This window comes from Nyctereutes procyonoides, unplaced genomic scaffold, assembly GCF_905146905.1.
Source record: "Nyctereutes procyonoides isolate TBG_1078 unplaced genomic scaffold, NYPRO_anot_genome, whole genome shotgun sequence".
NCBI classification, from domain to species: Eukaryota; Metazoa; Chordata; class Mammalia; order Carnivora; family Canidae; genus Nyctereutes; species Nyctereutes procyonoides.
Window position 1 is genome coordinate 19,877,277 of NW_026575142.1, and position 14,560 is coordinate 19,891,836.

Below are 14,560 nucleotides of genomic sequence, written 5' to 3' on the forward strand. Positions count from 1 at the left end.
TGCTCTTGTACTTACATGTTTGAAAAAAATTGTTTTAGGTGGGACCAAATTCGGGCATAAATCTTTTATCTTCGATTTGACCTAATTTTGATTATTTTAATAAGGTAGATGTTTTTGTTCGTGAAGAGTCTTACATGAAAGGGTATTTCAGTTACGTTTTGTTTCCTATATAAACAACATTTAAATATAATTTAAATACTTTCAACCCTCTGTGAGATTTTGTTTTTGTTTTCGTTTCTGTTTTTACAATGTTGAGACCACCTAGACCCCTACCTCAGGGAGGAAAAACAAATTGTTTTGTACACAAATAGGATTTTAGGAGTTGTCCTGCCCTTTTTTATTATTTCTTCTAGGGCCAAATATTGGCATGAGGCCATTCAGTCATAATGCCATTATCTCAGTTGAATTGGTTCAGTGGGCAGGTCCTTTTGCATGCTTTAAAAGCCTCATTAAGTTGCAAGCTGGCACAATTCATGGACAGAATATTTTATTGCAGGAGCTTTGCAAGTATTATATGTTCCATTTGTTGCAACAAACTGGCATTTATCTTCTGGGAAAAGTGAACACAGAGCTTGGCATAGGTTACTTCAGCACAATTGGCTCTTGTCATAATTTTCTTGTTCTACCTTTTTCTTACAGGTGACAAATATTAATTACAGGTACACATTAGGAGGGCTTTTTATACCCATGAAAAGGAATTTGGCTAAGGGACTCGTGCTGCAAATGAACTTAAGAATGATATAATAATAGGGAAGAGAGCGTCTCTTTGCTCCTCATGCTGAGTCCTTCTTGGGCATGGCTGACCTCTGCTCCCCAGAGTTCCCAGGATATGTGATAGGAGAGGATAGTGGTGAGGAATCTAGCATCTTCTCTAAGCCATCACATGTTCTCTCTGTGGGAAGAAGTGCAGGGATCTTTAATCCTGGCTTGGATTTGGGCCTGTATTTCAGAAAAAATATGCTAATTTTCTTTTTTATGTTCTGTTTCCTTATTTCTCCACACTCCATCCCCATCCTGATGTAGGTCCTCAACCTATTTCTGGCTTTATTATTGAGCTCATTTAGCTCAGACAATCTTACAGCAATCGAAGAAGACACTGATGCAAACAACCTCCAGATTGCAGTGGCCAGAATTAAGAAGGGAGTAAATTATGTGAAACAAACCTTACGTGAGTTTATTCTCAAAGCATTTTCCAAAAAGCCAAAGATTTCCAAAGACACAAGAAGAGCAGAAGATCAAAATAGTAAGAAGGAAAATTGTATCTCTAACCGCACACTTGCTGAAATGAACAAAGATCACAATTTCCACAAAGAAAAAGAGAAAATCAGTGGGTTTGGAAGCAGCATGGACAAATACTTGATGGAAGAAAGTGATTGCCAATCATTTATTCATAATCCCAGCCTCACTGTGACAGTGCCGATTGCACCGGGGGAATCCGATTTGGAAAATATGAATACTGAGGAACTTAGCAGTGATTCAGATAGTGAATACAGCAAAGGGGTAAGATTGTTTCATACCCATTGTTTCATGTTATTAATCAGTGTGAAACCAATCGAAATTTCCAATTTTGCCAAGATAAGTTCTTTCTAATATTGCAGACTGATGAGGAGTTTCTCTTTTTGTTTGTTTAGTTTTTGGTTTGTTTGTGAATTTACACAGCAGCTTGCTGAAGGTTCATCTGGTAAGGTTTTACACTTACTGGTTCTTAATAATTGATTCTCTCACACTTAGCTAGATCTGAAAGCACCAGGTACCTTTAAGTCTTTGCTTCCCTCATTTCCTTTTGTTATCGATTGTAAAGTCATATGCAGTTTCCCATCTGTTGAATCCACCACTCCTTATCACCTTTGCCTTTGCACTCACTACGTCTTGCTTAAACCATGCCAGATAGAGTCCCAGCTGGTCTCTGTGCCTGCATTTTCCATCTACTCCAGGCCACGTGTTTAATTTTACTCAGGTTCAATCCTAATCATTGTCACCCCTTTGAAGTATGCTTGGCCCCCCAAACCTCCTGAATTATAGGCTGTGGATAAAGTCTTCACACCGTGGCCCCAATCAGCTGACCGTCCATGTCCCCTAGTGTTTGCCTGGTTTCCTTCTGCACCACAAGTGCTTCGTGCATCACTCTGCTTGGGATTTCCTTCTTCTGTCAAAATCCTATACATGTTCTTAAGACATTCTTCGTGTATAAAATTATTAGTCCTTACATAACAGGGCAGGTTAAAGGTTATATGAATTAACCTGGGTAACAATGCTTAGAACAGTACTCAGAGTGTTCAAAAGCAGTAGCTTATTGCATCCTTCCTAATTTCTCCCCAAAGAGATAGGAACTCTCTCCATTTTGAATCCTGCCCAGTTTTATGACTTTTCCTGAATTTATTTTTTAGCCTTAATAATTTTATTTATTTTTTTTTTGGAGAAAATATCGTATGTGTAAAGTGGTACTCTAAACTCATTGAGAAGAGGAACTTTTTATCAAAACTTTTTTATATCTTCCTTCTCTACACCTGGTTGCATATATTTAAAGTAACAGTTTTTTACTGTTTTTATTAATTGAACAGTGTTTTCATTAATACAGGATATAAGGACCATATGTGAGTTTTATGGCAGCTCTGTAAAGTTTCAAGGTATCACTTAAAAATTTTACTCCTTTCTTTAGGTCACATTTCAAAGTATTTGACAGGTGTTTATCACATACCCTCTATCTGCTTAATCCTATACTAAGACCTACCCTCCATGAATTTCTAATGGATTTGGAATACAAATACATTCCGGTGTGTGTGTGTGTGTGTGTGTGCAGTGCTGAGTGCATAGTAAGTGTTCAATACTTACTGAGTGAATACATGACTATATAAATTAAGACTGTGTATTTCTAAGTAGCCAGAGACATTCTTTCCAAGACAAAGTATCGAACAAATATTTTTTTTTAAAACTTTTAAATGGAAGAAGTACTATCTCTAAAATTCAAAAATATGGTTGTTTCATCTTGAAGGTGGGAAATCAGATTCCACATACCCCTTTTCAGGAACAGTCTTCTGAGCCTAGTCTCATGTGGAAAAGGAAACGAGTTCATTTACTCATTTTTATGCTCATGGAGACCAGAGTTGAAAAGCCACAATTACTTAGTAGACTCTAAATAAGTTCGGGATTCCAGGTATTAAGACACTTTGGTTGCTGGCAGAGTTTATCAAAACTTCTTTGAATCTTAATATTTGGAAGAATCGTCTTACCTGGTCATTTTTCCTTCACTCAAAACCTAAATGGATCTCCTCTTTGGCTGAAAAAAATCTTATTCTTACTATGTTAATTATAACATTTTAAAAGGAATCTTATAGATCTGCCCATTTAGCACCTCATTTTCTGAAAAGGTAGCAGTAAGAGGAAGTGACTTTATCCACAGTTATAAGCCTAGCTCAGAGACAGAGCCATGACAGGAGACACAGTCCTGTTTCTACCTTCCTTGCCCTCTTTGTCCACTTCAGGGTTAAACACACATCCCTGTTGGGTTAATACCCAGTATTTCTCCTCTGGGGTAGTGAACCAGGCTTCTGAAGAATTAACATACCCTGTGGCATCCAGAGGAGGTTTGCGATTTAAAGAAGTTCAGGATCTATAGGAAATTTGTTAGGTAACTTAGAGCTACTATTAAGCTGTTACCAACTGTGAAGCCCTATGTTTATAGTCTTTCTCTCTAGCTGTTTAAGATTTAAATGTTTCTCTTTATGACTTGGTTTTGGTTTTCCATTTGAATCACTAAAAAACCGCAGATTTTCTTTATCAGAAGTGCGTCTAATACCCTCCCATGCTAACCTCCCTAATCTTCAGCTCCCACATGAGTTCCAAAATTTTTGAACTACTTATTCCCTCCTGTGCAACTTTCTAATTTTTTCATGCCTAACGCACCTTTAAAATAGTGGTTGCCATGGTCTTGATGAACCTTGTCCAAAGCAAATCTTGATCACCCAATAGAAAGTAATGCCTGATTCAGTACATTTGGGTTATTTAAGTCTTAAGTACTACTTTGGGATATGTTTAAGAATATAGCCTCTGGAGATAGAAGATTTGCCTTAAATTCTAGCTTTGGTATTTACTACCTCTATGATCTTGAGCAATTTACAAAAACACTCTTGTTGTTGTTGTTTTTTAGTTTCTTTATATGCAAAAGAGAATTGGTAATGAAGAGTAAATAAAGTAGGTAAATAATTAGATACATGTCTATTGGAAAGTAAGTGCCTGATTAATAGTAATTATGGGTATGGATTTGAATGGTCACATATACACTATAAGTAGTTCCCTGCTACAAGTTAATGAACAGTAAATGATGTAGATAAATAATTAGATACGTGTTTGTTAGAAAGTAAGTCCCTGATTAACATTTATGGGTATAGAATTGAGTGGTCACATATACACTGTAAGTAGTTACCTGCTACAGGTTAAATTCAAGAGAGGTAGGAGAATATAGCTCAATGGTTTACAATTGTCATGTGTAAAAGACCCAGGGAACTTGTTCCAAACTTCAGTTCTGGGTTGTACGCTTTAAACTCTTTTTGCCTAAGTCTGAAAGCAACTTTAGAGTCCTTATCAGTGCTGTTCCCCGTGGCCACTGTGGTCGATTGAGTTGGCATATGGGAAATGAACCTAAATTCACTCCTAGTGTGTTTTGACCCAGGTTTTTGAGATGTCATTTTCTTTATTCAGGGGCTGAGGCTATTTCTGTCTTTGCCTATTGAAGAATCTGCATTTTGAACAGAGAGAAACAACATCTTTAACCTTTGACGCCTCTCCTTCCTACCTCCATCAAAAAACCAAACCAAAACAGAAAACAAAACAATTTTCTTTTATGGCCTAGCATTCTGTTTTCCCATTATACATGATGGAGACTTTTCCATCTTCTTCTAATATCAGATCTCACATAGGCAAGTGTCCTTGTCCTGATATACACTCCAGAATGAAGAAAAAATCTTTTATAATAAAACTCCTTACCAGAAGATGACCAAAGAGATGAATTTAAATAAGGTGTTGAGTAAAATATCTTAAACGGTTCTGAGGAAATAATTGGCAATAGAACATCAGCATTTCTCTCAAGATAAGAGTTTTTCTCAGAATTGAGAAAGACATACTGGTATCTTCCATGGGCCCATGAGAATAAGACTTGTCGCTGCTTCTCAGAATACAGACACTGAACTAATGTCTCCTCCTGAGGCACACTGTGGTCCTCTAAGCATGCAGCAAACATTAGCAACACACTGCACAGATTTTTGCCATTAGTAGTGAAGTGCTTCCTTATTATGAGCCTCAAACGAAGCATGAAATGCACCCACTCATTCAATAAATATTTATTGAGATCTACTATGCTCCAGGCATGGTTCTAAGAGTTGCTGAGGAAAAAAAAATTTTTTCACCCACCTGTAATGATTTAATGTGATTGGCATCTGGCTTAACTGAATTCATAAGTATAGTTTTTTTTTCAATTATGCCAAGTCTCAAAATTTAAAACTCCAAAAAGCTAAATAAGTAATTTTTTTAATGGAGAGCTCTTTCTTAGATGATTAGAGTCATTCTCTTTGTTTTCTATCACTAGAGATTACTTCTTTCTCTGCTATAAAGATGAAAAACAAGAAGCAGCTTATAGAATTGTAACATGGACTTTAGAAGTATATATGCAAATTTCAGAGGAAAACATTAAATTAATCCAAATTTTTTTCTTCAAATGTTTAAAAACAAAAATAGCCTCATGTGATTTTAAAGTAGTACAGACTCTTAAAACTTTCAGAGAAGCTGTTTTATTCACTGTGACTCTAAACCCCCAAGTACTTTTTTACTGCTCTTTTGACAAATGTATCTACTTATCAAGACTACTTAAGTGAATTTGCTCATATTGTGTGCTTAGCAGAGAGGAAATACTGTGTGTAAAGATTTCCTCCTAGAGAGATGCCCCTTCATTCCTCTTCAAGCCAAAGGCAGATACTTAGATTTACTTAATAGTTGTTTAGTGTTTTGAAACATATCAAAGTTGTGATGGAACTAGCTGAGGTCATTGGAGAAAGGAGGTCAATGAAATATTCAAATTTTACATAATCAAACTTCCCTTCTTCAAGAGAACATCATTTAAAACACTGCAAACATATTTATGCAAAATTTCACCTTCCATAAGGAACCAAATTCCAAACAAACCCCTCATTAACTTTGATCATTGGGGGGAAACTTGCAAAGGAATACATTAGAGAATATTTTCTAGAAACCATTGTCATTCATTTGTTCAACTCACGTTTACTGAGGATCTTTCAGTTACTATATTCCTGCTAGACCTTAGGAAGGCACATCATTAGTGCACTCATTTCTTCAGTAAATGTAGGCTATAAGTCTTTGTCTTTGACACTTCAGCACTGTCTTAAGTGATAAAATGAGTAAAGCAAGGTCCCTGCTTTTGAGAAGAAAGTTAGTGAAACCAGAGATTATAATTAAACATATATAAAAAATTAAAACAGAGTTTGGTTTTGGACAAAATATTCAGACAGGGTAGAGGACAGTATAACTAATCTTTAAAAAATTGTAATACTTCACAGAGGAAATGGCATTTGAGGGAGATTTTATGAGGAAAAGGGAAATTCTTTCTACAGAGTAAGTGAGAGACCTTTCTGATAGGGGTAGAGAGTTAAGTGTATGTGGAAGCATCCAGATGTAAAAAGGCCCAATAAATACATATGACGATGGCCTGGTGGGAAGTAGTAGGTAACTGGGGTAGATTGGAACCAGTTAGTGAACAGCTTGATGTACCATGACAAGAGATTAAAGTATGTTTCTTTTTATTTAACAGAAAGAGTAACTTAGGGTCTGGTTTTGTTATACCTTGTTGCTAGCAAACTTGTACTTTTAAAGAAAATTTCTTTGGGGGTGTAATAAAGCCCAGCCCAGAAGAAAGAGAAGATGGGGAGCTATTTCATTTATCCAAAGGACAATTGATAAGGGCTCAAGCTAAGGGAATGATGGTGGCAAGTGGGGATAAACTTTGAGATTACTTCCACGTTAATATGTAGGGCCTCAGGGCCTAGATATGGGAGTTGTAAATTGTTGCCAAAGGTGTATCAGTTTCCCATGGCTGCCATAATAAAGTATCACAAACTCGGCTTTATACACAGAAATGTATTCTCTGACAGTTCTAGAGTTCTAACAGTCTCAAACGGAAGTCTCGGTCGGGCCATACTGTCTGAAGCCTCTAGAGAACATCCTGCCTTGCTTTTTCCTAGCTTCTGATGGTGGTTCCTTACTCTGTGGCATTCCGTATCATCACATGTTATTCTCCCTGTGTGTGTCTGTCTTTTCTTCCTCTGAGGCCACTGCTTACACTGGATTAAGGCCCATTCCTAGTGACCTGATCTTAACTATATCTGCAAAGACCCTATTTCAGGTCATATTCAAGTGTACCAGGGGCTGGGCCTTCAGCACCCTTTTGGGAGACACAGATTGACTCATGACAATAGGTTTTATCTTAGAAGACTGGATAGATATCAATGCTATTAATGAATGTGTAGGAAGAGGAGAAATTTAGGAGGTAGAGTAGATTTGGAGTTTAATTTGGAAACATCTTAATTTGTGAAGTACTTGGAGGATAGCCAAGTGATGCCAAACAGTATATATTTAAAAACTTAGGTCCTCAGTAAAGAGGAGAAGTCAGAGTTGTGGACAGGTTAGGATCTTATGTGTTAATTTATGTTAAGCATATGATATATGGGGAGTCAGCTCTGGGAGAGAAATCTGTGTGTAGTAGATTTACTGGGGAGTGTTCTCAGGAGCAACACCTAACACCTGTAAAAAGTGAGGGAAGCAAGATGATTGGGTACAGGGAGAGATCAAAATGCTTTGCAGTTTCAGCAGATGCCTCTGCTGATCCTATGGGCAACTCCTATAGGTACAAGGATGACCCTTTGGAGTAGTCCTGATTGAAGCAAGGGGGTCAGGTCTTTGTATTCTCCCAACAATGAGTCACTGAATGCAGGTTCCCTCTCCACCTTTCCAGGGGAGGAGGTGTAACCTTGGGTGAGGCAGTCTTCTGCATGACAGTTCCCATGCAAGAGGTCAACTGTGAACCTTCAGCCCCTAACACTCCTGGTAGCTGGAAGAATGAGAGCCTTGCCTGAAAGGGGGGATCTGTGCAGTACAGCACAGCATCCACTACACTACAAGGACCACAGAAAGTAAGAGGACAAGTGAGCAGCTCAACACTTGAGAAGTAGACCCACAAGAAGAAAGCACCAAAAGACCAAGTAAAAATTGTATATATTTGCCACTTTCATATACAATATATAACTTTCCTCCTTATGACAGCCAGGAAAATGGATATTATTCATGTATATTTACAGATAACTCAAACACATCATTAAGAAATGCTGATTAGTCACTGATGTTTCTGGGGGTATTTTAAAAATTTAAACTCCAAGCTTTAAGCACCATATTACATGCCATAGAAGGGCACGATGTGACTAGTGATATAATTATTTTCTGTTATGTACTACAATGTTGCATCAAAATTTCAAAATTAAGGATCAAAATTTCTGTATAGTGGTATTGTGCATTTGCTGGTTCATATTTGGCTTCTAGTCCTCCTTAATGCTGACTTACTAAGTTATAGTCTACCTCAATACTATAACAGAGTAGAACAAAGCACATTCCATAACAGAATAATAAACCAGTTCACTGAGGATGCATTGGGTAAGAGTCTCAGGTCGGGAGCACGTCAGAGGAGGTAGCATTTGAGCCAGGCCCTAAAGGATGGAGATCATTTCATTGAGTGGATACAGTGGAGAAGGAAATCCCAGGCAGAAGAACAGACATTCATATTGCTTACCTGATTCACTGATTCAGTGATCCAACCACCCATTCATCTATTCAGTATCCAGTCTTTTCACTTGTAAAAGCAATTATCTTTGGAGAAAGTTAAATGTGCTTACTTGTTATGAAATGCATTTCTTTGATTGCATTGATTTGATTAAAAACTGTTTATGTGTAGTCAGTGAGGTTAAAGATTTTGTCTTTTTACTCTATGATGGTTTTAATTATGTTGTTATTTGGTGTCTCTTTAGATTTTTTATGAAGTTTTTTCCTCAAACAGTTATTGCCTTCATCAAGATGGAAGTTTAGATTTCTTCTCATTATTGCAGTTCAGAAAATAATCTCTTCCAGAATTGCATTTGGTTTGGCAAAATTTAGGGATTAGTTATAATTATACAACTGTATAATTATTTTTATACTATTATACCTTAATTATACAATTAAGTTGATATTGATCCTAATTTTTTGCATAGATTCTTAAAAAACACAAAACAAAACAAAATAGACTCCTATAGGATTTTACTTAATTAACCATTTCTTTTTTGAGGATTGGTTTCAAACTATTTGAAAAATCTTTCCACTTTACTGGATTTGTTTATGTGTCTAAAAACAGTGAAATTTTAGTCTGATGTTTGAGCCAGTGTTTCTTATTCTTTATATTTTGATAAACTTGGAAACATTTTTCTTTCAATGTTGTTTGAAACATCAAAATTAAATAAATTTGATAATTAAAATTAATCAAGAAATATGAATTTTAGAATATACTTTTTAAAAACTATACACTTCTACTCTCACTCCAAAATTGACAATCGCTTTTTTTTTGGATTTTTAAAATTTCTTATTTAAATTCAATTAATTTATGTATAATGTATTATTGGTTTCAGAGGTAGAGGTCAGTGATTCACTTATTTTTAACTGGTTTTTATAAAGAGCAAGCAGAATGCAAAAGATTTCCTTAGCACATTATAATATTTAAACTTATCACCTAATAGTTACATGACTGTTGAGTGTCTTAAAATTTATGTTGAATGATACTCAGTCTTATTACTGTGTTTCAAAGATGCTGCTTTACATTGAGCATATAGCATATGTTTTCTAGCATATAACTAATTTTTATTTACAGGTATGTGACTTTAAACAGTTTAAATCAGTTGACTAAGCTATTTCATCATTCTGCATTTCTAAACTTCAGTACCTAACCTTCTTACTTCTCACAGGGGTAAAACCAAACTGGATCAATCAAGGATGCAGCTCTGTGCTTTTAACCAGACAGAGACATATGTGACCACTTTTATACAGGTTATCTAAAAAAAAATCATACATATATGATATTTTTTTCAGTGTCATGCATGCTGTTCAGCTACAAAATGTTTCTGCCTGACCATTGCAAGAAAGTAGAAACATATACAATTGTTCTGTAGATGAATTGGCATCATAGCATGTCACAGGGGCAATTCCATCATTTTTTGTGGTTCTCTTGATGACTTCCTTGATATATATATCTCTCATGTCCTTAGGTGATTTCAAGTGCATGATCTATAGATTTTTATTGGATGGATTATAAAAGTAAGATATATAGAATGTAACAGAAGCCATTGAAGCAACATTTAACTTGAAAACCTCTAGCAGCTTCCTCTCGTAATCTAATCCAACCTCTTTTAATATATGTCACATTAAATTGTCACATTTATTGCTACGAGGGTAGAACGTTAATGTTTTCCTCATAACAACAACAATAAATAGTAATTATGTGTGGGAAGGATATGGTAAATATACATGCATATACATACATATATATGTATATATATATATATATACACACACACCATATATACATGTATCAAATCATCACATTGTATACATTAAATTTACACAATGTTATATGTCAACTATATCTCACTAAAGCTTGAAAAAATAAATTATCACATTTAAATTTAGTAAATTAAAACTCTATTAAGAAACCATTTTTGTGTGAAAATATTTCAGGCATAACCATAAAATCTCAGAACATAAAAGGAACATTCTAGTACTAGACCTGTATTTGCAGAAATTGAGACTCATACAAGTAAGCTGTGTTCTGAGTACCTAACTAGGAAGTTGGGGACAGAGCCAAAGTGCTTAGCTTCTAGGCTAAATTTTGAATATATTTTGAAATGATTTTAAGAACAGTGATAACTGAGGCTTTATTTCTTTAATTGGTTCAGTAACTAACATTTGATTTTATTTGATCATATATAAAATGCATCAATTAAAATTTATTAGGCCCAGCCTATGGATGAATGAGTTATAAGTGCTTGAAATGCTTTATTTGAATCTAAAAACAAGATCATACACTGATGAGAGTGTTTCTTTTTATGGATATATATATCATAAGGAGATATACAGCATAGCATCAAGAAGGTAAGAGACTTAAATGGAACATATGATGATGTGAACACTAAAACTTTTTTTTTTTTAAAGATTTTATTTATTTACTCATGCGAAACAGAGAGACAGAGACACAGGCAGAGGGAGAAGCAGGCTCCATGCAGGGAGCCTGACATGGGACTCCATCCTGGGCCTCCAGGATCAGGCCCTGGGCTGAAGGCAGCGCTAAACCGCCAAGCCACCCAGGCTGCCCTGAACACTAAAACTTTTAATAAGACATTAAACACTTTTTATAAAATTAGAGGCAAATTCATGTGGATTTCCTTATCTAGTATTTCTAACAAGTATAAAAGAAAATATGCCACTTGGATACATTTTGTCTTAATTTTAGTATAGTTTGTTGAATGGCTGAACTCTAATAAATAACTTCTTGTGAGAAAAAAAATCCATGTTAATAAGAATCTTGCCTTTTTTTTTTTTAAAGAATCCAGTTCACATTTTGAATTGCTCTGTCATTGTTGGGATGTTTGTATTGTTGTTTTCCATTGTGCAATGTTGAAAGCAAAACTTTATCTTGAAAATGATACACTGAAAGGATAATAATACAGTTTCCAATAAAAAAAAACTAATATTGTTCTAGTTTACTTGAAGTTAATGTTAAAGGTACTCCTGAGTAAAAGACGTATTTCTCTATTTCAGATGGGTGGTGATTCAGAGGCAATATTATCTTGTAAAACAATTTTATTTCAAAATGTAGTAAATTTCCTCCCCCTAGAATCTGAATAAAGGCGCATCCATACACAATAGTATGCATACAGGTATAGGTAATGTGTCTTTCTTTGCCCTTGCCTCTTTTTGCATGGTTTTAGGGGATAGCGTAAATGTACAAGTAGTCTATTTCTTATTTGTTATTCTTTTTTCTTTTCTTTTCTTTTCTTTTTTTTTAGTTCTAAGTAACGGATGAGCTTGAGTCTTAGAGTCTGCACTTGTCCCTCACATTTTGCTGTCCTGTTTGCCTGTGTTCCAATCCTTATTTACCCACTTCTGGTGGGCCTCGTAGTAGAACTGTTCAAGTGCTTGTTCCTAAAGTGTTTGAGATATTCTCTCTGATTTGACCCACTGCATTCCAGCTACTTAAACATCTATTCTCTGCTGATAGGAGTTCTGTGTTACTACACAGAGCCCTTCAATATGGCTGGTGGATCACATGGCAAGGCATTATCCATGAATGCCCTTGCCTTTAGGAGGTCCAAGAGGACACTGCAGGATCTAGCCGAGACATCTGTAACCAGGCCAATCTTCTTGTATGGCCAATTTTTTTTTATTCTTATTTGTTTTTCTATGCAAGATCTTAACCTTCTAGGCTTATAAGTTGTCATGTTATTGGATAGGAAGTGCCCTAGGTAGAAGATTCTGGGGAAGAGTAAGAACTCTCACTGAAATCATTTGCTTTATTTTTAATTTCCATGGTGGTGCCTGAGATTTGACCCCATTATTTCTCCATCATCTGAAACTATATCACGTTGACCCTACAACAGAATTCTTGAGTGGATTTCCTGGGGAACAAGCAGCTGTTCTCTACAAGCTGTTTCTCTAGCAGTCATTAAGAACAGTAGGAAAGGAAAACTTTCATCTTTTTGCCCTGTCTCTGAAAACGTGCTGGGGCTTTAGTTGCCCATGATTATAATGTGAATCAAGAGTTTATTGTAACTGGTAGTTAAAACTTTCTAATTATTTAAGCAGAAGTAAAATGAAAATCTAGATAACAGAAGGAAAATACTGTTGACTCTTCAGGATATCCTCAGTGTTTTTTTTTTTAAAAAAGACTATTTATTTATTCATGAGAGACACAGAGAGAGGCAGAGATATAGGCATAGGGGGGAAGCAGGCTCCCTGCAGGGACCCTGATGTGAGACTCAGTCCCAGGACCTCAGGATCACACCTTGAGCCAAAGATAGATGCTCAACCACTGAGCCACTCAGGTGTCCCCTATCTTCAGTACTTTTTAACTGGCATTACTATTTAAACAGAATAAGGAGAGAGACCAGAATTTCAGAGAGATGAGAAAAGGATCATAGAGACTTAAGGGGCCCAGAATGCTAAGTCATGTAAAGAAACTAAATATCAGTACACTGAAGATGAAAAACACAAATGGTAATACCATAGGTAATCTCCAATTTTAGAAAAGCTATAGGAAGATAATATTCCCATTTCTTCAGAGGGCAAAAATGGCCCTAACAATTGCCAGGGAGAGGAAAGCATATTTTGGTTCTATACCAGAAAAAGAATATTTAAAATTGAAGCTATCCCATAACAGAATGGTAACTTGGAAAACATTGGCCTCTTACATAAAGTGTGGTAGCTATTTGTGGAATTCTTCTCTAAAGGTCCTTTGATCCTATACTCTGAACTTTATCATTTTACAACCCTTTAATGATTGAGAGCCCTCATTATGAATACCAATTGTAAAATCAGACTGTAAAATTAAAAGATGGGTGATATTGATTTGAAACTAATGAAAAGAATTCTTAAGCTTCATGACATACAATAGAGCTTAGTTTATCACTAATGTCTCCCATAATTTTTCTGTCCTTATATGCCCATTCCTTCCCTTTGATTTGCTTCTCTCAACTTCTTGCTGTCCTCTGTGTTTCTTTGTTTTGATGCTCAGGTGAGATAACTGTTCCAGGCTCTGATCCTCAAAGAATATGTTTTGTTATATGTAGCAAGCAGTGTTATAATATGTACTTCAAACTTAACATCTTTAGAACGTTTTCCCCACAATTATCCTCTTTGAATAAGATGTCTTCTATAATGCTGCTGTAGGTTTGATGGTTTTTTTTTTTTTTTGGCTTTTGAGTGCCCCATTATCAAATTATCAAACAATTGTATTTCATATTTTTTGAAATAAGAAATGACCAACTAGCATTAACCACCATCCATACTAGCATGGAATAGCTTTATGATGTGAATGCCTATTTGGGGATATGTCAGTAATAAATTTACCTCCTTAGGACAGTTTCTCATATGATACTTACATTAAACAGTCTCTACTCATATTCATCGTTTTAGAAAACACACCTTCTAGGGACTTAAAAGAAGAACCATGAAGAATTTTTAAAAGCATTTAATTTGATCATATTTTTAAATTTACAGGTTTTTATTTAAATTCTAGATAGTTAACATATAGTGTAATATTAGTTTCACAGTTGAATTCAGTGATTCATTACTTACATATAAAACCCAGTGCTCATCACAAGTGCCCTCCTTAATCCCATCACCCAACTACCCCATCCTCCATCCACCTCCACTCAAATAACCCTCTGTTTGTCCTTTATAGTTAAGAATCTCTTTTGGTTTGTCT

At 35.6% G+C, this 14,560-nt stretch overlaps 1 protein-coding gene across 3 annotated transcripts in view; it reads left to right on the forward strand.

Moving 5' to 3' along the window:
- SCN9A (sodium voltage-gated channel alpha subunit 9) overlaps positions 1–14,560 on the forward strand; it is a 90,137-nt gene that overhangs the window by 33,658 nt on the left and 41,919 nt on the right. For all 3 annotated transcript variants that reach the window (XM_055308073.1, XM_055308074.1, XM_055308075.1), the window contains exon 16: positions 1,024–1,500. In XM_055308073.1, the coding sequence (XP_055164048.1) occupies positions 1,024–1,500 (477 nt within the window). The remainder of the gene's footprint in view (positions 1–1,023; positions 1,501–14,560) is intronic.